The 23807-nt window shown below is 56.3% G+C and overlaps 10 protein-coding genes across 10 annotated transcripts; 7 read left to right on the top strand and 3 right to left on the bottom strand.

The window, feature by feature from the left end:
- Positions 1-246: 246 nt before the first annotated feature.
- Positions 247-942, bottom strand: IE81DRAFT_173978 (hypothetical protein). Its single transcript, XM_025510654.1, has one exon. It carries the CDS (start codon positions 767-769, stop codon positions 308-310), a length of 462 nt encoding a protein of 153 aa, XP_025368654.1. The 5' UTR covers positions 770-942; the 3' UTR covers positions 247-307.
- A 406-nt stretch (positions 943-1348) lies between these two features.
- IE81DRAFT_174120 (hypothetical protein) lies at positions 1349-2111 on the top strand. Its single transcript, XM_025510656.1, has one exon. It carries the CDS (start codon positions 1485-1487, stop codon positions 2046-2048), a length of 564 nt encoding a protein of 187 aa, XP_025368655.1. The 5' UTR covers positions 1349-1484; the 3' UTR covers positions 2049-2111.
- A 769-nt stretch (positions 2112-2880) lies between these two features.
- Positions 2881-5792, top strand: IE81DRAFT_348301 (hypothetical protein; the record flags this gene model as incomplete). Its single annotated transcript, XM_025516244.1, has 3 exons — positions 2881-2956; positions 3701-4038; positions 4125-5792. 3 exons carry the CDS (start codon positions 2881-2883, stop codon positions 5790-5792), a joined length of 2082 nt encoding a protein of 693 aa, XP_025368656.1.
- A 570-nt stretch (positions 5793-6362) lies between these two features.
- IE81DRAFT_324486 (hypothetical protein) lies at positions 6363-8413 on the bottom strand. Its single transcript, XM_025514243.1, has 2 exons — positions 8153-8413; positions 6363-8081 (listed from the first exon to the last, which is right to left on the bottom strand). Exons 1-2 carry the CDS (start codon positions 8161-8163, stop codon positions 6584-6586), a joined length of 1509 nt encoding a protein of 502 aa, XP_025368657.1. The 5' UTR covers positions 8164-8413; the 3' UTR covers positions 6363-6583.
- Positions 8414-9072: 659 nt separating this feature from the next.
- On the top strand, positions 9073-9469 carry IE81DRAFT_282098 (hypothetical protein; the record flags this gene model as incomplete). Its single annotated transcript, XM_025511524.1, has 2 exons — positions 9073-9286; positions 9393-9469. Coding segments are annotated over 2 exons (291 nt in total), but the record flags the coding sequence as incomplete, so codon positions are not given.
- A 2158-nt stretch (positions 9470-11627) lies between these two features.
- On the top strand, positions 11628-13150 carry IE81DRAFT_174201 (hypothetical protein). Its single transcript, XM_025510657.1, has 2 exons — positions 11628-12132; positions 12829-13150. The coding sequence occupies exons 1-2, from the start codon at positions 11752-11754 to the stop codon at positions 13036-13038; spliced, it is 591 nt and encodes a 196-aa protein (XP_025368659.1). The 5' UTR covers positions 11628-11751; the 3' UTR covers positions 13039-13150.
- IE81DRAFT_358940 (PLC-like phosphodiesterase) lies at positions 13150-14925 on the top strand (the record flags this gene model as incomplete). Its single annotated transcript, XM_025516708.1, has 5 exons — positions 13150-13425; positions 13498-13589; positions 13982-14193; positions 14273-14696; positions 14777-14925. The coding sequence occupies exons 1-5, from the start codon at positions 13364-13366 to the stop codon at positions 14923-14925; spliced, it is 939 nt and encodes a 312-aa protein (XP_025368660.1). The 5' UTR covers positions 13150-13363.
- Positions 14926-16053: 1128 nt separating this feature from the next.
- On the top strand, positions 16054-17587 carry IE81DRAFT_324490 (hypothetical protein). The gene is made up of 4 exons (XM_025514244.1): positions 16054-16468; positions 16630-16686; positions 16786-16806; positions 16959-17587. The coding sequence occupies exons 1-4, from the start codon at positions 16400-16402 to the stop codon at positions 17199-17201; spliced, it is 390 nt and encodes a 129-aa protein (XP_025368661.1). The 5' UTR covers positions 16054-16399; the 3' UTR covers positions 17202-17587.
- On the bottom strand, positions 17508-22468 carry IE81DRAFT_324493 (hypothetical protein). Its single transcript, XM_025514245.1, has 6 exons — positions 21174-22468; positions 20787-21098; positions 20321-20722; positions 18035-20239; positions 17835-17969; positions 17508-17762 (listed from the first exon to the last, which is right to left on the bottom strand). Exons 1-6 carry the CDS (start codon positions 22155-22157, stop codon positions 17727-17729), a joined length of 4074 nt encoding a protein of 1357 aa, XP_025368662.1. The 5' UTR covers positions 22158-22468; the 3' UTR covers positions 17508-17726.
- Positions 22469-22744: 276 nt separating this feature from the next.
- IE81DRAFT_174389 (hypothetical protein) lies at positions 22745-23638 on the top strand. Its single transcript, XM_025510658.1, has one exon. The coding sequence runs from the start codon at positions 22899-22901 to the stop codon at positions 23454-23456; it is 558 nt and encodes a 185-aa protein (XP_025368663.1). The 5' UTR covers positions 22745-22898; the 3' UTR covers positions 23457-23638.
- The last annotated feature ends 169 nt before the right edge of the window (positions 23639-23807 follow it).

A 23807-nucleotide genomic window follows, 5' to 3' on the forward strand; every position in this document is an offset into this window, starting at 1 on the left:
TGTTGCAAAAGGAGGAGGTGACCAGCGCTATCGATGCCGTCGTGGATTTGGACATCGTACGGCAACGTCGATAAGCGTGCTTGCTGCGTTTGTGATGCTCTTCTGCACGAACTGCATGCTTCATTGCGAGTTCGTGCATTCCTCTCCTCGTCGCCTGTTGCAAGTGAGCCTTGAGCTGAAGTAGTGCTTCTGCTTCGTATCGTCCGCGCAAGCCTGATCTGATGAGTAGTCAGGAGGAAGCGTCGTCTGCATCATCTCTTGGTGACCTGTTTGACTTCAGGTTCGTGCTTGCAAGACGCACGAGCCGTCACGAGGGCGCGCTGGCTGGCTGGCTGCGCGCCAAGCCTTTGCTGTCGAGTGGGCCTACGTCGGGTTCTAATTTGCCAAGAGAGGTATCGGTCAGCAACAAACACCTCTCGACGAGACGGCCAAAATGGAGGAGAGGCGCGTGCGGGCGAGTGAGCGCTGGCCAAGACTTTTTCCCACTTGACTCATGCTTCCGTGCTTCTTGCTTTCTAAGCAAAGAAGCAGGGGGGGGGGAGAGGGGTGGGCACAACGATTGTGATTGATGTGGCTGGGACTTGGACAGCCATTTGCATGCTGCCCAGCAGCCTACAACTCTTGACTGGTCAAGTGCGACACGGTGAAACTTGACCATCGTTAGCACGCACGCCCCCACTCCATCGTATGCGAACTGTTTCTGTCGAGCGACGCTATGAAGTACCAGGTGATTGGGCCCCCGATCCGCTACTTTATCGGAACTCAGCATAGCCCCCCCATCCACATGAAGAACGTAGCTTCGTATTGATCCCGGCCCAAACAATCAATGATTCTTGAATCGAAATCAAATCTCTCTGCGACCCGCATGTCAGCTGTACGGTTCGTGCCTGCCGCACTTCGGAGCACCGCGAAGCGCACCACCAAGCCGGCCTATTGACCGAGTTGGGACGATGCAGTTGAGTCAGTCGTATCATAGCTAGCGCGCGGTCTCGGCACGCCCCCGCCCTCACGTCAGGCAGCATGCACGGACATTCGTGATTCACACTTGCGATTTTGATGAGAAAGTCGGCATCTCGAGATTTTGTGTGCAGCTTCGGACTTGAGCATTTCGTGTTCGTCGATTGTCTTGTTGCCTGTTCATCCGATTTGCGTCTTCCAAGTCCGGTGATCGCGGTCAAGCTGTCTGTCCCATTCAAGGACGCTCTACCTTGACCAATTCAGCAAGGTGATTGCACCAATCACAATGTGAGTTCGAGTGCAGTCTTGGCTACATGTAGGCTGGGTCAGACCGTCTGCATGACTTGACCGGGGCTTGTTTCTCTCTGCATGTTCCAGTGAGCGCTGCTGAACCCGGCGATACGATGAGTGGCTGTACAAGACGGTGCAAGACGATATCTGCGCAGGACCACATTGGGGGCTTGCAAGCGAAGTCACGGACCAAAGTCATTTGATTCTGGCAATAGGGTGAGTGGTGGGTGATATTCATGATCTCCATTTACATTCATCACTATCACGATTGCGATATTTGCATTTCTCCAATTTGCGGCTGTCCGGTCGCGTGCTGGTGCTTCCATCCATTCAGAGGTTTCAAAATTGTGATTGCCAGCGGTGCGATGGCTTGCATGAAGCGCATGCGGTGCGCCATCGTCAGAGAGATGGCCATACATACTCACACTACACTATACGGCCTCACCCAAGTAAGATTCACTCACATCAGATCTTCTGCTCAGAAACAGTCTTTAGCACTTGCACTTGCACGGTTGATTTGGACACGCAACGACAAAAGCGACTGGAGCCCCGCGGAGATTGAATTAGCTGCATGCACTTATATAGACCCTGCGCAATTCGTCGCATTAATGCTCCTTCTGCGTTGCACTTGTGGACTTCTTGGCTCGCAGAAGCTTTTGTATGTACGGTATCCGGGTTTTGCTGTAGCGCGATGCGGGGACCCATCGCGGTCGCGAGTCGCAAGATCTAAGCACGAACCATCACGTATCGCTGTACGGATGGATGGAGTCACAAGTCACGAGTCACTAGTAGTCTTCTAGCGGCCGGAGTGGGCAGTTTGCGTACAGGAAGGACACCAAAAGCGAGACAGGGGCCGAGCAGTGATCGCCCGGCTGAAACTGGTGCGTGTGCCTTGTAGAGTCAGAGTAAGTCGTGAGTTGTACGTGTCCTTGTGCCCATGCATCGATCGATCCGCGGACGAGCGCAGCACCAGGCTCTACATCGCATCAGCGCGTGATGATGAGAGCGCGCGCGGTGCTGCAAGCGAGCAGCACGTCAACGTCAGCGGAAAGATGCGTGGATCGCGAGTTCATCATCACGCGCGCGCGCTCGCGTACGACCTCGCAGCTTGCTTCAGCTTATAGTGGCCGCCGCGCTGCTTCTGCCCAGCGCCGTAGTGTGTATACCCGAAGGACAAGCCTATACAGAGGCGTGGACATATAATGAGGGGTAAGGGCGGGTGACGTGCTGCAGCGTGCCCGTGGCCATGCATCCACGCTTGTAGAGATCTTCCTTTTAAAAAACCGGTCAGTTGGACCACGTCCATCGTGCATGCATGCTGCATGCGCGCATCTTGTTCATGCAGAGCCACAGCAAGGCGAAGGTCGATCGATCAATTCGCCACGAGAGCCCGCTGTGGACTGAGGCAGCAGTCGAACACAGTCATGACTTGCGGGCTGCCCGATCAGCTGCTTGCACTGCTGATGCATGCGTACCAACAGTCAAAGTCGTGAGTGCGAGTCACGAGCATGAGTTTCGAGTCTTGGGAGCTCTCTGATGCACGGCTGATGCATGCGATGGCGAGTGTTCGGGCCTGCCGCGCGTGCGCGTTCCCCTGCGATAGAGCATCCATCCAGGCAGCAGGAGGTCGGCATGACGCCTCCGTCCGGCACGAGCGAGCGAACCCTGACTGAGAATGAAAACAAGTCAACTGCCGTCACAGAAGAGTGTGAGTTATGAGCATCAGCAGCGCAAGATTCGCATCTCGTTAGCTGAGGAGCCCGAAGTTTTTCGTGATCTCGGCCGGCCAGCCGGGCTGGTGCCACTGAATCGAATGTCTACAGTAGTATTGAGTGACGGCGGGTGCTGTGCTGCATCTACAGATCACCGCAAACCCAAGCAAAGCCGGTTGTATGCGCCCGAAGCAGCGACCTGATTCGACCCTGAGCAGCAGCTTGGGTCGGGCACATCTCACGCACCCACCAGTCGTGAGTCACAGTACCTCAGACACAGACCGAAGACCTGCTGGCTGCTGCTGCTGGCTCTCCCCTTTCGTCCGCCACATCGAATGTCGCACGCTCGCTGCTTTAGCCTGTCGATTGCCCCGACACTTTGAGGTTCTCACAGCCCTCCCTCCCTCCTCCTCTGTTGGCACTTGCACGGATATCTCTGCGCTCACATCAGTATCACTAATGGTGTGACTTGCTTGCAAGCAATTCATTTGTCCACATCCTTACAGCCAGAGCATCCGACCAGCAGCTACCCCGACTTTCCTTCCCTGAAGCCCCCGCCCGCATCCTCCATCATCGATCGTAATTAAGCGCCATCACATCCCGCAAGCATCCAGTTCACGATTGCATCGCACCGCATTCTCCATAATCCCCCGTCTAAGCCGCTTCCGCTCCGCCTCTCCGGACAAGCGCTTGCGGTCCACACCAGCACCTATCATTCCTACAGTGCTTATTTCAAACAGACCTGCTTCAACCTTTCCGAGAACGTTGCTTCCTTCAACTTTTCGCTTCGTACTGGTTGGAAGTCATCGGCGGCCCGCCTCTGCCCTCCTCATTCGGACAAATCTCCAGATTGCCTCGCCAGTCTGCCGATCTACCGTACCCGGTGTCAAAGATTTACGGCACGCAGTCCATTGGTAGCAAAAGCACGGGTCTCAACAGCGCGCGCACAGAGCAAACCCCATTGCGAGCTTTGAACATCAGAAAGCGCGCCCCAAATTTCTGGCTAGGACGTAGCGCCTCCTCCTTCGAGCCCACTAGCCTGCTCGAGGCAAATCAGTCCGCCAGGCGCGCTCATCGGGTGAGAGCCAGGTCGACACCAAGGCGACGAGGAGCCTCGTAGATCGTCGTAGTCTTGGGCTATCTTGCTCTCTACACCTCCGATAGCGGCTTAGGATGGCGCAACCAGCTACAGCCGCCATCGTGGTGGCGATGATCTTCGTGGCTGCCTTTGTGCTCTTCTTCGGATACAAGGGCTACAAGAAATATCACTACCACAAACAGAGGAAAGCCATGGAGGCAGAACTTCCTCCGATACGCGAACCTCCTTCAAACTACTTCCTGGCTGCAGGCGCTACACCATCAGGAGGCTCGCCGCTCTCTCCTCCTTCGACCATCGGAACTCTGTATGGCGATACGTGGGGTAGAAACAGCTGGCGTGGAAGCACTTCCAAAGCAAGCCTGGGTGGTAGAGGATACAGCGACATGGGAGGAAGGAGGATGAGCTCCTCTGGATTGCTGGGCAGCCCAGGTGCCGAGGCTGCCTTTGGAGGGTCTCAGACTGGTGCTGCAGCCGATGGCTCCGCGCCAGCCTCGCCACTGAGTCTTGGCGTCGACGCCGTTCTCCCAGCTGCTCCTGGAGAAGCGTACGATCATTCGAGAGGGATCAGCAGCACTAGCACTAATGCCCTCAAGAGGAGCTACGCAGGGAGCGTCTACTCTGGAGCTGGCGGTGGACCAGGCTCGGACAGGGGCGCAACGGACATGCATCTGCCCCCACGCCGACAATCCTACCTGCCACACTTGCCGTCAAATCGGGAAAGCATCCAAATAGTGCCTCCTCAACCGCTGGGCTTCGGCTTGGGCGGCATGGCCCAAGCGACAGACGAAAAGACCTTGGCCTTCTCTACTGTCAGTGGTATCGGCAGCGATGGGGATGAATTCGGAAAAGGACTGGTCTGGGCTGAAGGGGAGGCGAGCGGCAACGGTGGAGATGGCAACGACCTGGCAACAGCCAGCGGGAGCGGCGCAAGGGTCGCCCACGGCGACCGAGCGAGATACTTGGCAGAGGGGCCCGTCAGGACTTGGTCAGGTAGCGGAGCCGGTGCAGCTGGACCCTCCAACTGGCAAAGTCCGAGCGCCCCCCCTTCGCGAAGCCTCACCCCTGGTGCTGCGCCTTCTTGGGAAGATAGGTCCTCGGGCCATCGTGGGCCTGGCAACATGAGCGCCTCGACATCTTCTAGCTCCAGACGCGCCTCCTCGTCCCAATCGCAGAGGAGGCTACCACAGCAAGCACATCCGCTTTCGGAATCTTCCTATTCCTCCGAGTACGCCTCTCCTGCCGACCCCCTCTCAACCCCGACGAACCATCAGAACGGCACATTTGCAAGCCTGCAGAGTCCTCTGCAACTAATGTCTGATGGCCCAAACGGCGCGCACGGACGTCATGCGTCTGATGCAGATACTCTCAACACGGGACCTAGCAGTGTCGAAGGTGTAGGCGCCAACGGATCCCCGATCATTGGGGCATTCAGAAGTGCGGGGACGGGCAACTACACTGCACGAGCGAATGAGAACATGCCCGAATTGGCGAGCGGAAGCGCGAGCGGGTCTGGCAGTCATAGCAGCCCGACAGATCCTTCGACGGACAGTTCAGGCCGACCTAGCGCTGCTGATGAGGAAAGCATGGACAGAGGGGAACGATTTGCGGTGGGCAAGGATGGAGTGTTGAGGTTGGGCGGCCCTGCTGTGCCTGAAAAGCAGCACGAGTCAGAGGCGCGTTCGAGCGGCAGTCGAAAATCTTGGGGCTTCACCAACCTATTGGGACGCGCTTGACCGTTCCGATTGGGAGTTCGCTCGCACGTCGCGTCGAGAAGGCCAGGCACCGTTCGCAAAGTCCAGTCCGATGTCTATCGCGTCGTGTAATGGCAGCCGCCCTGGTCTCCCCTTGCGCTCATCTTGCCGAGCATCTGCGGACTGAATCTCCTTCATCTTGTAGGCCAAATTACGCTTGCCCTTTGGCAACAAGCTTGTGCGTTGCCCACAGCACGGACCTTTTAGCACCACTCTCTCGATCAACCCCATCCAAAATAGTCCCCGACATTGCAAACCTGGGCCACTTTCGATCGGGAGCAAGCCTGCGCGTGACTGCTTTTCCCCTTGCGGGTCTCATTGCTCAGACTCTGCAATACCTCGGACCTAGCAAAAGTTGCCCTTACTATGCACCCATCTCATCCTGCCCACTAAAAACTGTAATCTTTCGCTTCTAAGCCAGGATTCCCACATTACCATTCATTGCTACCCTCACCTCACTCTTTCTGCATACTTAGAAGACCGCAATGTATTTGCAAAGCCCGCGTCTCTTCGTCGCGTCGCAAACTTCGCGCGTAGGTCAGGGCTAGAGATACGACATCAGGTTTCGATTTCTGTTTGGCACAAGTCGTGACTGTATTCATCTTACAAGTACAAAAAGCGACACAAAAGAGGCTCAAGATCACCAGAGCAGATGGAGCAAATAAGACTGCGCGTGCTGAGCATCGAGATCTCTGCGCCAGTGGTGGCGACTTGGCCTTGATGTAGAGACCGCGACTGTAAACATCGGCAAAGACGCCAGCCAGCCTTCTTCGTCATGCGGCAGCGCCGCCAAAGTGGAACGTCGGGCCTTCGTTTGCGCGAGCCCGAGCAGGGAGCGGTGCGATTGCGCGTGGCTCGGTGGAAGCTGCGTTGTAGCCCTCTGGAAGCTCCAAGCCGAATTCTTTGAGTCTTTGGAAGATGCTCGACTCCGTGGCGCCTGTATCTGCGCCTTCTTTTAATATGCGCAAAAAGGCAAGGTAATCCTTCAAGCCCTCCATGAGAGCATGCTGATCGGTTTCTGCCAAAAGACCGAGCTCCGAGGGGTCTAGCATCGTCATCGCGCGACTGACCATCGACCATACCAAGGATGCGGTGGTCACAAACTGATTAGGAGACACCAAATCCCCCCAGTGAGAAGCCCTGATCAACACAGTGGCATCTGCAGGCCAGAACAAGACGAAACGGTCACTGTTCCAAAGTGCTTGACAGTAGTCCGAACGCGATCGCAGACGCGATCGATTGGCGGTAGGTCGATTTAGCGAGCTTGCCGCATCTGCTCTCAGTGTGAATATGCGCGTCCATAGCAGGCTTCCGATGGAGCTGCCAGGCATTGCAAACCAGCGTCGCCGAAATTCATGATCAGTGAACCAGCGATTTGGTAAGACGCTTTGCACAAAGTGGATATCGCCAGCATCCATCGCTGAAATAGCTCGACTATCTTCTGAGATTGCTCCGACGGCTAGCGCATCTGGCGCAGTAGTTGAGATCTGTGGTACCCGGCTGGCAGAGCTGTTCCCGGTGCTGCCCTCGCCTCGAGAGCTACGATCGCGCAGCGCTGACACGCGAGCTACGGACGCTCGAACGGCCGCTGTGCGCGCTGCTAGACCTCTATCAGGATGGAGCGCATCGTCATGCCCCTGTGTCAAGGGTGTTGATACTTCGAATTCTGCGGGGCGGACCCTTGGGAAAGCAACCTGGTTGCGCGATTCTCGCGACGCGCGCATTCGCCTATATCGAGCAGCGACTTGCTGACTTGGCGTAGTTGGATTGATGGGCGCGGGCAGATCGTCTAGCTCGTCCGACTCTAAGCCGAAGAGCAGCTCGCTGATCGAATCTTCCTCTCGCTCCGCTGGAATTGCAGCACTCTCCGACGGGAGATCAGGCGCCGAATCTCGCGGTCTGTCGATGCGCCTGAGACGTGTTGGTCGTGCTGATGGGATCGGGTCGAAAGCTCTGCTAGGATCCACTTCGCGAGCACGAGCACCTTGCGCAGTAGCAAAGATGAAAGAATCCATCCAGCTGAGCGAAGTCGAGGAGTCGGCGTTGAGGTCTTCTACAAAATCCTCGAAGGTGTATTTGCGCGATTCGGGATGCGGTCGTCGCCGATTGTTGCGGGTGAGAATGTCTGCTACGGAAAAGGTCTCACCATGTCTGACTGCATATAGCTCTTCAGCGCGAGAGTCGATACTGCCAGCGTCCGAGCTCTCGCTGGTTCGGTAGAACATGCTCTTGATCTTCTCCAGGAGCAAGTCATCGTAGTGACCTTGCGTTCTGCATTTGAGCTGAAGGCGTGAGCAAGTCTGCGAGTGTGCTTCCTAGAACACTTTGCATTCTCGACTCACTTGCGACCCATAATGACAGGCGCCCCGCGCTGCTCACGAGGCAGCTGATATTACAAAGAGCGCTCGAGGGAGGAAGCCCATCCGCTTGGCGATAATGTACACGATGTCAGCGTCCCAAAAGACGAGCAAAGACGTGTATGCTGGGAAGCGTGAATGTTCCGGAATTTGGGTCACGCGAGCGAGCCTCGCTCCAAAAGCAGGGCGGAGAATTTGTTCAGAGCGCTGCGATTGCAGGCTGTTGAGGAAGGGAGGAAGGATGGTGGAGGCATGCAGTCAGCCTGCATGCGCGCAATCAGGCGCGACGCGACTTGACTCATGTCACGAGTCGCGCGACGCGCGGTCGGGGCGAACCTGATGCCACGTGGGCGTATTCGAGGTGCGGTGCCCCTGCCAAACAAAAGGACCCATTCAATTGCTGGTATCTCCTGCGCGCCAGTCAGCACCGCCACACACTCGGTGATCCTATGTCGTGTCCGCTTCTCTGTAGTTTGACGCTATCAGCGGCTATCCATCTTGTTTGACTGACTCGCGAGCCGAGCACAGGTCACCGAGCTACGCTCGCATCCAAAGATCAGGCGACGCCAAGCGCACAGTCTCAGGACCTTTTCCTACCACCTGCACCCGTCAAAGCTCCTTCCGACAAGTCGGCGACGTGGACGCGCGCTACCACCATCGCTGGCCCACCGAACCATCGTAAAGTCCCGCCTTCAGCTCCGAGCCCAACCAGAGCACGCTGGCCACTTTTGCATACTGTTCGCATCCGTATCTGCCACTGCATCTTCGTCAGGTCTCGGCCATCAGACAGCGCAACTTCACACGAACAGGTGTTGACAATAAGACTTCTCCGGTACGGCAACAGCATCATGCCTCCCACACGTCTGGTGGCGTTCCGGGCGCAGCGGGGGTCTAATGCGAACGGCACGGACGGATCGCGCACAATCACCATCACGCCCACTCCGAGCGGTGAAGCTGACGAGGGCGCTGGTTCAAGCTCAGGATCTGGAACAGAATCTCCGAGAGCGCCGATCCAGGGCACGCTGCGACTCAGGGGCACGGATGCGAGACCGGGGAGAAGGGTGGTGTGGGAACAAGGCACTGTAGATAATGAGGGCATGGGAAAGAAGAGCAGCAAAAGTGAGTTGGCATACATGCCACGCGCTGTCGCACCTTCGGAGCCCAGAGCTGGAGTACGGCGCTTTCGATCCAGCTTACCGACACCGATACTCTTCTCCTCTCGCAGTCTGCTGCATATATCACAAGCCGCGTGCTTTTGACGAGTCCTCATCATCTGGCTCGTCCTCCGACTCTGATGATGATGATAGCGAAGCTTCCTCCTCTTCAGGCTCCGACTCGGATGACTCGTCTCCCGCACGTCGGGATGGAGCTCAATTCTCGAGGCGATCTGCGCATCATCGTCGAGCGAGCGAGCAGGGATCCGACAGCAACGAGGACGACGGCAACAGCTCGTCATCTAGTCTCGCTAGGAAGGGCAAACAGAAAGCAAACTCCAGAACGCGTCATGATGTGCAACATGAATGCGAGCATGAGCATGGTCACTCTCACGGCGAGAGGGGATCTAACAGCGACAGGCGGGCAGAGCGCAAGAAGAAACAAACGAGGCGACCGGTCAAAACTTCGGGCAGGTCGAAGGGCAGTAGGACCATGACGGTTGAGCCGGGCACACAGATGGAAGACGATGCGCACCACCTCTCAGAGAATGAGGAAGGAGAAGGAAGACCTGCACGCAACGCTTACGAGCGCGGTGTAGAGTGAGGCGTTGATCCGGCGAACATCGTGATTGATCTCTGCTCCTTTGAGCAACTCAAATTTTCAGCTAAGATCCCTGCTCCTTTTGAGCAACTTAATTTTCAGCACTTCTGAGCTGCGACGGCACATGTCTGCTCGCCCGCAACATCATGGGGACGTATGCGGTAGTCCATTCGATCTACGTTGAGCGTCCACAAGGCCTCGCCTTTTTTTGACACACATCAATGTCAATCGAGGCAGCAATGGCAATCATTGTTCTTCGCGAGTGTGAAGGCGAAATGTAGACGAGACTAGGCGAGTTGGATTAAGACGCTTGTGACGATGGCGAGAAGATTCCAGGTCCGTTGACTCCACCTGTAGTCTTGAGTGACTGCTTGGCTACGAGCCCTTGTGACTTCACCGCTAATTGCATGCAAGCGCGATCGCCTTGTGATTCACGACGATTCACATTCGTGATTGGTGATTAAACATACCCACGATTTGTTCATCATCCGGTTTTGCTGCCGGCAGGCATCTCATCGCCTCACGTGACTCTTAGAGTCACCGTGTGAGTCGTGATTCGCGCTTCGACGTTTTCACTCACGAATTGACTGCAGGCTGACGCCGATGCTTTTGGTTGGTGGATCCGTGATTGCGCCTTCGCTGACGGTACAACAGCAGAAGCAGCATCATGGCTCCGGGGGAGGAGAGAACGAGAGAGAGACGGCGAATTTTCGTTTTGAATCGTGAATGCATGTTGTCATGCGTGCATGCATGCATGGTCCCGTCACCTTGCCGCTTTGCTCCTGGCGCACATAACGCTTCGCCGCAGAAAGTTGAACCGCGGCTCGCGCAAAGTTTCTTGCCAGTACATCCTGCATACGGCGACTCGCTACTGGCGCTTCATTGCTCGTCTCTTTCTGACTGAAGAGTTCCTGTGGGGTCGCGCAACACACACACACACACACACACACACACACACACACACACACCGCTGTGCGTCTGAAAGGGTCTTCCGAAGTTTTGACGCTTAGTTCTCGGTTGTGTGTGTTACGTTGATCAAGCACCCTGCTTGCTCTGGCGCGTGGAGCAGCAGCTGGGATCTGCGCGCGCGCCTGAACATCCATGCAAACATCGATCAAGGGAATCACGAACGCGCGGCGAGCGCGGGTGGTCTGCGCGCGCCTGCACCTCGATCTTGCTTGCTCCGGCGTCGACGAGGTCACCGAGGGTAAGATCCATCACTGTGACTGACTGCATGTTGATTGAATCACGTCGCGCGCGGTACTGTACGACAGCAGCTACAGTAGCCTTGCTGCAGACCAAGAAAAGTGCATGAGCCTCGGCTTCATTTGGCTACGACGCGGCTGGGTGACCCGAGACCTTGATCCTCCATTTTTTTTTGTCTTCGCAATCGCATCGCCTCGTCAGCACGTTCCCTCAACTCCCCCACATCCAAAGCACTTGGACACAAGGTCAAGTCACGACTCACGACGAGCTTCGCCACCAAAGAAATCGAGCGCATACACACAGCCTAGAATTAGACTTCAAAGTCACACCGATATCGACAACAAGCAAAACACGTCACACGAACCAGCCACCTAAGCACCCGCTACTGCTGCTGTACCGGTACGCCTTGCATTCGGCTGATTGCTCTTGCGGCATTTCGACCCAACTCGCACGAGCGGTCGAGGAGCCCAAGTCCCAACGGATCCTGCCGCCACTCTAGATAGCAGTCTCTTTGGCGGCGCAGCCCCCTGCGCACCTCAAACCCGCATTCGAGGGTCTACTACAATTAAGCTGAAAGCAGACTTCCACGGCGAAGCGCAACAGCAGCCAGCAACACCTTGCGCATGTCATCGGATCCGGCTCAAGCAGCGCAGCCAGGCTTGCGCTTCTACTTTCGAGTGCTGAGGGAATCTGGTCTTGCCTATCCTGGCAGCCTACTCCTATCGCTCCTACTGGCCAAGCCGGCCGTCCTCTCGCCAGATCTATACGCTCGAGGCTTGCTGCCTTGCGTCAGCTGGCTCATACTCAGACTTGCCGATAGTAAGAGCAGCTTGCAAAGCCTCGTACCCCCCGCTCCAGCTCGTGCCGTCGACATGATGATGTCGACGCCTCAGCAAGACGCACTGGCCTCATCAGCAGAGACTCATCAGTCGGACTCGCCGGAAAAAGCTCGCTTGCAAACCAGCACGCTTCCCCACAACAACCCGTTGCCGCCAGGGTACCATGTGAGTCTTCTCTCGCCACTCGAGATAGGGGTTCAACAGCTCTCTAGTCAGAAGCGCGAAGAGGCAGCGGAGGGCCTGAGGTCGGTAAATTAGGTTTGTGCCTGCGATGTCATCATGAGACGATGGGTCCGCAGCAACATTTCCGTGATGAGTTTGCATGGAAGGGCGACGAGCTAAGGCAATCTGCGTAGCGCAGAGCGCCAAAAAAAAAAAAAGACAACGGAAAAGTCTACACGCCAACATTTGCGTGCGTGGCTGCGCTGGAGCAAACAAGCGCGATGCTCGCTCGCTTATTCGTGCTATCTGGGCAAATTGCGCAAGCTGCTATGTACCGGTACACACCAGGTCTTGGCGAGCCGCGGTTCAACTAGGGCCAAAAGGGGGGCGCGTCATTTGGGTTGCCTCGGACCATCACCATGCAGTGTGTGCTGGGTGGTGATGTGGTGGCGGATGAAGCGGGGCGGCCGCTCACCGCTCGGGACCCCACCTATAGAGACAAACAAGGGGTTCATCCGCGCCACCGAGGGTAGCCGTGATTTCGCTAGGCGTGTAAAGAGTTGAGATGGAGTCATCAGCGGTATTGTATGCATGCTGGACCCGCTCGGTTCACCGGCCCGCCGGGCTAAGACGGCTTTGCTCGAGGGGTGGGGCTTGGCATTCGTGATTGATGACAAGATTCACACTTCTGGCGCGTAGATGCTACGCTACGTATACTCACGACTGTGTGGTGTACGTACGGTATGGGCCGCCGCGCGCGCGTCAAGCACACCTGCGCAGTCAGAATCACCCAGCTATACAGATCGCCCGCCACGCGTGGGAGCGGAAGCTGCATCGCATATGCATGTGCGCGCGCCCGCACGCACGCGTGTGGCGATGACAAGCGCACGTTCGCGCACGTTGCCCTGAAACGGAGGGCGCTCGCCGCGCTCGCCCAGCCAACGTGCCATCCTCATCGCTGCTGATGGAGGTTGCCATCTGCGCTTCATTCCTGCCCTTTTGATCACACGAGTCATCGTTCTCCTGTCCTATGTTAAAAGACTAAAGCAGATTTGCTCACACGACCCTTCCTTCTCCCTCATTCCTCACACCAAAATTTGTCGTGCTCCCCACAAATCGACGACGACGCATCTCATCGCGCCGACATCTGCACCTGCAACCGATCTCCGCGCCCACACCCACCTCCACATACCGCCGCGCTCCGCAACGATTTCCTTGTCGGAATCAAAACAAAATGGGTGCTTGGACAAAGTCGTTCAAGCTCAATGGCTTGCAACCGCCCATGCCGGAATGTTGGTGAGTGGTGAAATAAGAGTGACCAGGCATAATCCCTTTCCTAATTCTTACATCGCTGCATCGCCGACGCAGGGGACATCGAGGAGCTTCGGCCGCATATCCTGAGAACACCATCGCATCTTTCGACAGGGCTATTCGCGACGGATCGGAAGGATTAGAGAGCGGTTAGTGCTCGCTGCCAGAGCCATCTTTCTTGACTGCTAGTGCGATTGTCAGGCGGTCCCCCAAGTGGGCTGTGGAATCTTTATATGCGATGCGGGAGCAGTGTGTCAGGATCCTCCCCACACTTCACGATGACGTTTCTCGAGGTTTTTGGGCCATCCTTTTGGATTGCATTGCGCACGCTTCGTGTCGCACTCTCGGCACGCCCAGGGCGCTTATATGCTCGTGGGCTCTCGACCGGACTTGAGGCATGTGCAGCCCGCTGCCGGTCCACTCTCCGTCCGTGCTTTCGCCAAAAGCGAGGGTCCTAGACTCACAAACTCCCCTTCCGTTGCTACCACTTGCCGCACATGCTCTGCCTCGACACCTTGCGCCGACTCATTCGTCTCGCCAGACGTGCACGTCACGGCCGACGACGTCATCGTCATGTTTCACGATCCTTCATTGGAGCGAACGACCGACGGCAAAGGAAACATCAAGGAACAAGCGTGGAAAGGCCAAATTGAGAACGTCAGGACGACTGCGAAGCCTCAGCAGCAAATTCCCACTTTTGATCAAGTTTGCAGCCTCCTCATGAAGCCCGAGAACAAGCATGTCAAGCTGAATGTGAGTACTTGGCGATCGTGTCAGCAAGCACAGCGCAGCTGCTCTAACAAAGGTGCCCAACGACCGCGCAACATCTCAGATCGACATCAAACCGGACAATGATCCCGATCGTCTGTTCAGGCTCATGAAGAGAGTGGTGTCATCCTACCCGAATTACGAAGTCGAGCTCGGCCCAAGATTGATTTTGGGCCTTTGGCACCCCGGCTTCATCGCACCTGCCCTCGAGCACGTGCCATCTTTGCGACGCATCCACATCGGTGGCAGCCCCACCGTAGCCAGGACGTACTTTTGGAAGCACTGCGATGGTTTCAGCATGTGGTTCGCCAGTCTTGTTGGCGCCGAGGGACAGGCATTCTTGGCTCAGGCAAAGAAGGAGAACAAGGACGTGTTCGTGTGGACAGTGAACCGAAAGGACGAGATGATCGAAGCTACCAGATGGGGCGTCAAGGCCATCTTGACGGACAAGACCGACTTGTTCCAGACCGTCAGGGTGGAGATGCAAAGTGAGCCAGCTGCGTTGCTTTGGGAGATCGACTCGCGAAGATTGTTGGCTGATGATTGGACTGCTCTGAATCCCCCGCAGGAGACTTTGCTCTGACAAGAAGCGAAGAAGTTGGTTTCTTCTTCAGATGGGCATCGTGGCGGTACTGGATGCTACCTCAATTTGTCATCCAAAGTATGTGGATCGCCAACTTGCAGACACGAGCCGGCTCTACATTCGAGGGTGAGTAGAGTCTGTCGCCAATCGCGCATTTGTCTCCAGTGGCAAATCCCCTCTGATTCGCAGAAGCCTGTTCCCCCCCCCCCCCCCTTTGTTGACCTTCAGAGGCATGGCGTGCTTCACCTGCGAGGACGGGCGATGTGCAGGCAGCCATCGACGAAAAGCCGGTCCCTGCATCTACCGGCACCCTCAATCCCGCTGCCATGGATCTAGAGAAAGGCGCCGCGGGTGTCGACGCGCCTGCGCCTCAAGCCGTAGCTGCCACCGCCTAGACCGATTCAGCAACCCGCCAATATTCTGCCTCGCGTGGCGTGGCCAAGCGTTTCGCCATCGGAAAGTGAAGAGACGCAGGCCCGACCTTGGACCCTTCGCGCCACGGACTCTGTTCCACGCTTTCGACTATAGACTTGATCTTGATCACTCTCGCATCCCACAAAAATTGCATCTTTCCCGTGCACAGCCTCTCTTGGCCGCTAGGCTCGTCACGAATCCCAAAGCTAGTGCAGCATCTTCGTGGCTTGTTTCTGGTGCCCGCGCGCCCGCCTCCGCATCCTTCCGTCCTCGCAAAAGCCTCATGATCCCCGCGGCCGCTACTTTTGGTCGATACGATCAAATTATCGATTTCTCCTTTTGATATCATATTAGCTACATTCAAACCTTATACACCTTTCCCACTTTCCATCGCACGAATGCGAACATTGGCCTGCTCTCGATGCCGACACGCCGTGATCATCTTGAAGCCTTGAGCGGGGCGCAAGTGTCAAGCTTTGCCTTCGCGATTGTATGATGAAGGCGTCCGAACCGACTCCTGCTGGTCAGTCTGCTGGTCCTCCTCCTGTGACCACGAGTCGTGAATGGACCTTTGATTGGGCAGCGAGCAGGACGGTCCCCACAGTTGCTAGCATCTGATTTTTGGATTGGGGATGCTCACATCACGTGACTTGGATTAGTAAGTCCAAAAAGTCACGAGTTCCAAATTCTGATTCATACGGTACTTGTTATATAGTCGATCTGTGGATCGTATCTTGTATGCAGCTGTGAAGGATGTGCGTGTTTGATGTGAGCCGTGTGCGCCTTACCGGTGCGAGATGTGGAGCGAAGACCTCTCGTGCTGCTCTTCGCTGCAGCACTTCAACACCACCACCACCACCACAACTACCACCACCACCACCACCACTCCCGTCCTCTATTCCACATCGGACTCGCGTAAATTTCGCAGCGAAGATCAGCTTCGGAGGCTACGTAAACGTTCAGTATCGGATTCGAGGTGCTTCGAGAGCTGGAGAAGCTGCGACCACGTTGGAGGGTTCTTGATCGAATCGACGGCAGGAGGACGAGGTGCAGTGCGCCAGGGAATCTTGATTCAAGCTTTGCAAGTTTCTTCGCTTTTTCAGCTTCACTCCTGACCCGGGCCCTCGCAAACGCAGGGAGGCATTTTTCTCCTAGAGTACCTTGAGGCACAGAGAGAGAGGGGAAGAGCTGAGGATGCCGGTCACTGTCAAGATTTTGGATCTCGTCCATCGAGCTGCCGTCGTCGCTCTTGTTGGAACTGGGGTGCGTACATTATGGCGAGGCGCTCGCTGATTTCTGCACGCTCATAGGCAGAAGGATGTGGATGAAGCACGATGCTGGGCCCCTTGAAGGGGGGCGTGAGATTCTGGTGTGAGAGCTGATCATCATTCAATGCTTTGCTGTTGATTTGCCGCCATGCGCAGGTTTGGGGCTTGTGGCTCACAGCCGCAGTGTACAAGAGCAGGAGGGGAGATAGCGCAGTGAGTGGCTGCAACAACATTCTGATTTGCTCGGATCGGGCCCAAAAGACAAAAGAGAGGCTCAGTCAGACCGAATTGTGATATCAATCCTGTTTCTAGATTCGAGGTGTCTTGAGCCCGGTGAGTAATGCTGCGCTCCTAGCTCATCTGCCCACCCGAGCAATCCTGTATTTGCTGCGAGTGCCTTCTGCTGATACACTCGCACTACCTGTGTCGTCATCTCTCCCTCTGTGTGTGTGTGTGTCTTTCTCTCCCTCTCTTTCTGGGACTAGTCGGAACAACAAGCAGCCAAGCAAGCCGAGCTTCTTCAAGCAGCGCGAAGCAGGATGGCCTCGACGAGCACAAACAGCAACGAGGGTTCGGGCGAGTCGGAAGAGTCTCTTTCTTCAAGACAAGTCACTGCTGCGCCTCCTCCACGCACGCGCATGGCAGGTCCGCGAGGCATCTTGCAACAAGGCGCTCAAGCTCGTCGTCAGGCAGGCGAACACAATGATGGAATCGAAAAGACGGTTTGAGAGTCTTGACCTTTGCCTTTCTCGCCTCGCTCCTGAACCTCTACTCTCTCGATGGACATCATGCGCATTCGATCATGAAGCTTGCATTTGCGACTCGAACTCGTGCGCGAGAAGCCTGGAACCGGCAGCCTGGACCCGGTGGCAATGAGTTCGGAGCAAGACTCTGAAAGAACATTTTTGGTAATCGCGGCTGTCTCATAGGCCCCAATGCTATCGAGGGTTCGTTGCTAGGCTACAGAGAGTGCGTGGGCTATTGCATCTGCACTCGCATTTGCAGGCACGCTCTTCACAATCACAAAGTGGAATCAGACGTCGAGACGAGTGTCGGACTTGCGAGGTGTGTGTATGTACAGAGCGCGGATGAAGCGCTCGACGCTGAGATTGAATTCACCGTGTGCAGTATTGGTGCTGATTTGAGGTGGTTCTAGATGGGTATGCAGGCGGGGATATCATGTCTGGTCGCAATTGGTTGCTCGCCTCGATTTGCAGCGATGTGGCTTAAGCGCGGCGGCAGTCAGTATAGAATCACACCTCTGCTCCGACGTAGAACAGGCGATAATCCTGCGGATTTTCAAATTTGGACGTCAAAGAATGCTCGCTACCCCTGATTCGGGATCTGTACGACTTGCTCACCTCTCCTCCGCGCCAATCGAAGCCCCATACTCCTCCATCACCGGCTGCTTCGTTTGGTCGCCAGGGATTAGGGCCAACGGCTGCAGGCGCGTAACCCCCGGCTTGAGGCGCTACAAGAAGGGACCCACAGAGATACTGCCAAAAATTGCTCAGCAGTCAGCAAGAGTCTGTTGGGAGGACCTGAGAGGATCTGGACTCACCTCGTGTTCCACCTCAGCGCTGCTGCATCTTTCGCCCAACGTTGGTCTAAGTCGAGAGTCGAGCACAGGGCCAGGCACTTTCAAGTCGTCCAGACACGCGGGTGGCGGAGGGCTTAGGGAAAGCTCCGCATCTTTCGAGCACTGGAAAGGAAGTTCCACTTCTTTGCGCACTGTGACGCGCTTCATCTCTATACGCGACGGCAGAAAAGCGATGAGGGTGATGCTGACGTGCAGCGTGACCTGATGTAGCCCTTCGCCATTGCTTTCGCGGCTTGATGGTCTTGTAGCGCTCGAACTTCCCAGGATATGCGCTGCACCAGCCGTCCTTGCCCTTTCCAAACCAACAATCCGCGCCCAAGCTGTGACGGACTGCGGCGTGCTGGTCCATCTTAGCGACGCTATAGGACGGCAAGAAGCCAAATCCGCAGGAAGCGGAAGCGGAAGAATCTCCGTCGCAGCGCCCTTCGAGAAGAGAGCCAAGCTCGCTTGAATGACATGCTGTGTACCGCTCGGCGGACTGTTCACGCCCCTGCTAAGCACATTGGACATCTGACGTTTCGGGCGTCTCGGTTCTTTCATCCCTCTTTGGACGCCGTCGACAGCTGTGATCTCCCGAGAGAAGCCAGAGTCCCGCAGGGTGACCCCTTCATGTTGTGGCAGAGTGTTTGGCGTGGCGTAAGAAAAGTCGTCCTCCTCCTCGCTCTCATCGCTGTCGGATTCGGCAAGCACCGCTGCGAGCCGTTGGGCGATTTCATCCTGTTCACGAGCTTCAAATGAAAGTCCTTGCGGCGCAGGAGCATTCGGCAATCGCTTATCTCGGGATGCTCGGAAGTCTTTGGCTGTCGGAGATCGCTGCGTTCTCTCAGCACCAGCTTCAGTCGGGCGCCACTTCACCGCATGGGGCGTGGGGCTTGTCTGACCAGATGCGGAATGTTGCCGCGACCCCGCCCTTACCAAAGGCACCACATCCTTGTTGCCATTCTCTTCCTGTCGAATGGTAACGCACGCATGCACCGGCTCAAATCCAACCCAGGAGGTCTTCGCCTTTCTGAACGAGGCTAGGCCGTCCACGGACAGATGCTTGTTGTGCGCGTGGCCGCTTCCAGAATGACCTAAATTTGACGTCGAAGGTTTCTTTTCGAGCCCAGCGCCACTGGACAGGTCCATTTCGCGCACGTCTGAATCGCTGACTCGAATGACAACTGCACGTTTGCCGAAAGATACGAACAATGACAGGTCTGCGCCTTCCCAGCCTTTTGGGCCGGCTGCTCCACTGCCATGAAGAGGACGCAAGGTGGTCGAGACACTTCGCGTCTGATGTGCGCTACCATGGCGTCGTTGAGAATCGGGTACGAGAAAGTCTTCACTCGAGCCCACGGCTTCGGGCCCGGCTTGAGTGCTGCAGTATACAAAGGATGCAGCTTTTGGCGTAAAGGTTGGCGGACACCATAGCTCCCGCACGAAGCTCCACGACCGACTGCCCGATCCTCGTCGAGGCGGAGTGGCTTCGAATACAAGCAACGACTTGGCGGTTCCGACGGCGAGGTACCAAGTTCCCGCTGCCTTTGCGCCTTTGCTGGCTTCGATGACCGAGAAGAATAGCGCGCCTTTGGAATAGGCAGCCATGTCTCTCTCCTTGCCCTTGGATGCCGCAGTCAGCCCATCTACAGAGCGTCGCGGACCGAGGGTCTCGTCCGCAAATAGCGTTGCGTAAGAAGCCGCGACTGTTGTTTCGTCTGCCAACGTCCCGTGCGTGGTCGCATTGGGACCACTAGCTGGCATGCTGATAGGAATGGATCGCTTTGCTAGTTCCAGCGCTGTCCGGTAGCCCTCCGACACGATGGCGGCGTCACCTCTTCCAGCGGCGTTGCTAGAGCTCACAGCGCCTTGGGCAGACTCCAGGCGCATTGTGCTGTCAACAGACGCGAAGCTTTCTAACGAAAGACCAGAAGCTCGGCGGCTTCTAGAAGATGCCAATGGATTCATCTCTGCTGATCTCTGAGCTTCAAGACTAGAGTCAGCAACAGAAAATGGATCCACATCTCCGTCGCTATTACCTCGTCGTGCGGAACGAGCATTTCGCGACGAGGACGGCTCTCCCAAAGAAGCCCAGGCTTGCCGGATGCGAGACGACAGTCTGGATTTGCCGTGGCGTTCAGCGGCGCCCTTGTCGTCTGTGGTGCTCAAGTCCAACGGTTTTACACCCTGGACAGCAGCCCACATACCACAGCTGGCTTAAGTAAGCATCAGTGGCCACAGTGCAAAGCTTCAGACCATGATACTCACAGTAGCATCGAGAGCAAAGGAGACGACCCTTCGAAATTCATCCAAATTCCACATCTTCACGATGCCGTCCTTTGGCGGTGTTGGCCCCGAGCTACTTCCGCCACCTGCAGTCCCAAACCGCCCGGCTCGCATCTGAGCTTGAGTCTCGATGCTAGGCCCCGAGGAGAATGCGCTCGAATGCCCCAAAGAACTGGTGGATCGATTGTATGAGTGCGCACGATATTGGTGCGGCTTGCTTGGCGCAGCGCATAGAGCCAGAAGGATGTCTTGCTCAGTAGAATTACCGTTGTTATCTGATCGCGCAAAGAAAGCTGCATTGGATGATGTCTGAGCCGCCGAAGGGCCTTCTGGAGGTCGCGAGCTGAGGATGGCGAGTTGATGAACGCCCATACCATTCCAAACCTATCAATCTTGCAAGACTCAGCGGCGAGCCAGCAGATGCCGCTTCGCACCGTGCCGAACTCACCGGTAAGCATCTGACGTCACCATTCCAGCCGCTAGCCGCATCATCGTGGCCCAGTCGGCCCGATCGTCCCGAACGCTGCGAAGCGCTGCGTGTCTGAGCTACCCAAAGACCTTCATTTAAGCCGATCAGCAGCACCTTGCGACGAGGGTTGCGCGCCTGTCGATTGCCATCCAGCCGAAGATTGCTGGTCGCCTTTTGATTGTCTAAATCGAGATAAGCGGCACAGAGCGGCTGGGAAGGAAGGTGTGGAATGAAGCGCAAGCCATATTGGTGCATGTGCAAAGGCGGATGTACGGTAGGCTCCTCGGTATCCTAAAAGTCCGCGAGCTTGTAAGATGCAGGCCGGCAGTCTCTCGAGTGATAAAGGCTCAGATCCTGGGTACTTACATCTACGTCTTGTTCGGGTTCATCATCATCGATCGCGTTTGAATCATGCACCCCAGCGCCCCAGCTCTTTTTGCGATTGACGCTTGTGTCAGGATCACTCATTCCAGTCCTCTCGTAATGTCGATCCAGCGCTCTCTTCTCTAACCACCCTCTCCAGCGGGGGAACCTTCCGCCACCAGGAGCCGCTGGCCATGCACCAGGCCCTCGGCCTCTGGCATCCGATCTCACACCGCTCGTCTCACCAAAGAGTGGAGGCGGGGATCGCTGAAAAGCGTGCGTGTCGTATGCTGGTGGTTGCGTGTTTCCAGCCTGTGTCGGAGCTTCAAGGGTGGACGGCGAGAAGCGGGCACGTTGCTCGTCGGCAGAGGTTTCAGGTAAGTAATTTGGTCCTGTCAGCTCTTCCTGCTCGTCTAACTCTGACACGGTTCTCCTCGCTTGATCTGGACGCGCATATACGGCCGAGATGTCGTGAGGAGCCCGATTGGAGACTGTCACACTTCCATGACCGGAGTCTAGAGAGTGATCTAGCCAGTCTAGCGCTTGGCGCGCGTCCGCAAGGGGGCTATCCTGGACTGACCAGGTCGCACTCCGAGCTGAAGCGTGATCCATACCGCTCTGTGTTTCGCTAGGTTGCGCGGCGTCTTCTTGCGTGCTTGATGGTGGTGGAAGGGTGGCACTGGTCTTAGGTACGTGCGGAAGGGGTTTCAGCGAGGGACTGGGCCGCCTAGAGATATTAGCTCCAAAAGGCCAATTGCTGTTCGATCGTGACACAGCGTGAGTGACTGAGCCTCTCGATTCAGCTTGCATACGCGAATCCAAGCTCGATTTGTGCGAAGCTTTGCGTGCCACTGATATGGTGGACGCCGATGAGGATGAGGAAGACGATTGTAGGTCGGGATGCAGATCGCGGCTTGAAGAGAAGAGCTTGCCGCTGGGGATAGCAGGGAGCGCAAAGCGCGACTGCTCTCCAGTGGACGACGACATGGTGCGCTAGGTCCTCTATGCGAAGCAAAATGCAGAATCAACGATGAGATGTGCAAATGAGCGCGCGCAAGATGAGCGGGCCGCCTGGCGCGCTGACCACTCGCAGGTTCGTGTCCTCGAGTGCGGTGGCAGAAAAGGGTGGCTGGCTCAGCGATCCCTATTCTTTCTACTCAAGGACTCCCCATTTCGCACCACGACGGCCAATGGAGTGGCGAGCAATGGTACGATGAGGTGTCTGACAGCGAAGCATACGAGTTGCGGAGCTCCGTAGGTCGGCTGTACGTCTCCTGCGGCGGTCGAGGTGGTGATTGTTGCGGCAGCTGCAACAGCTGAGGCTATGCAACCAGCAGCAGCGTTCCTGGACTCACGCATACTTGCGGACCAAGGGGCACAGCCTTACGGCCAACTCAAAGTCACGAGTCTTTGAGTGCTCAGCATATTTTGGACACGTGATTGGACGCGAGTGCGCAGCTTGCCGTGCTCGGCAGACGGCAGGTGCAGTCACGAGTGTACCAGGCCAGCGCGACCTATGTGTACACGCTCTACAGGGGTTTTGTTATTCACCTTGATATGCTCCTTGAAGGCAGGATTTGCGATGTAGGTAAATCACGTACATACAGAAAGGTTCACACTGCTCCGACGTGGCTGCAAGGCCAATCTTGAAGCAAAACGGCATCGTCGCAGTACTCGTCATCCTCCCTGCCTGTTGTGGCGAGCGAGCCATTCAAATTCTTTCGAGAGATGGAGGATGGATGCTGTACTCAAGACGTTGATTCCTGCCCCTTTAGCGACCGCCGCCCCCAGATGCTACTTGTTCACCTTGTTGAATACCAGTCAAGAGTAGCATTTCGAGCCTTGCAACTTGATCATGAGCAGCCATACGCTCCGGGATTGACTGGGCGCAGAGTCACGAGCTGCAAATCACCAGCCAAGTCGATGGCCAAACCAAACGCACTCTTGACTGTGGTTCAAGACTCGCGGAGTGCAGTGCACGCGCCGATCACGTCGTCGGACGTACAGTGCCGCATACAACATCCAAACACTAAAGGTATCGGTCGGTGTTCGAGTGTCGCAACCCTGCATCGGGTGATGGTGTCAGCAGCTGATGTGTGCTGCATGGAGAGCGCACGAGCAGTCTTGTCAGCCTTTTCTGCTGCACGAGGTCGCGCATGCTGCTGCAGCCAGCACTTCAGCAGCAGCAGCAGCAGCATCATCATCATCAGCAGCAGCAGATGGCTACAAGCGCACGCTCACCATCACCAGCACCCTCGCAGCTTGCGCAAGTCACCTTCAAGATGAAATCACGAATGAGTCACGGAGTGCTGCACGCAAGATGGTGTGTGTGTGTGTGTTGCCCTGCCGGTCCCTGCCGTTTCGAGCTCACACGAATCTGACAGCGCATGCTGCGATGACCTGCTTTAGTAGGAGTGTGCGTGAAGCGTTGTTGGTGATCACCACGACTAATGAAATGCCGATACAGCAGCACCAGTCTTGAGTAGTACGCGTGCGTGCGCGCGCCCGGACGAGGCGTGGCGAGCTGTATATATATTATAGCTGCTGCTATTCATGCATGCTCAATCTTGCGATGCTGCGATGGCTGCCGCATGCATGCTCATCGAAAATCCATCCACAGCAGCCGGCCGCGCGCGT

This window comes from Ceraceosorus guamensis (assembly GCF_003144195.1).
Source record: "Ceraceosorus guamensis strain MCA 4658 unplaced genomic scaffold IE81scaffold_42, whole genome shotgun sequence".
In the NCBI taxonomy this organism is placed as follows: Eukaryota; Fungi; Basidiomycota; class Exobasidiomycetes; order Ceraceosorales; family Ceraceosoraceae; genus Ceraceosorus; species Ceraceosorus guamensis.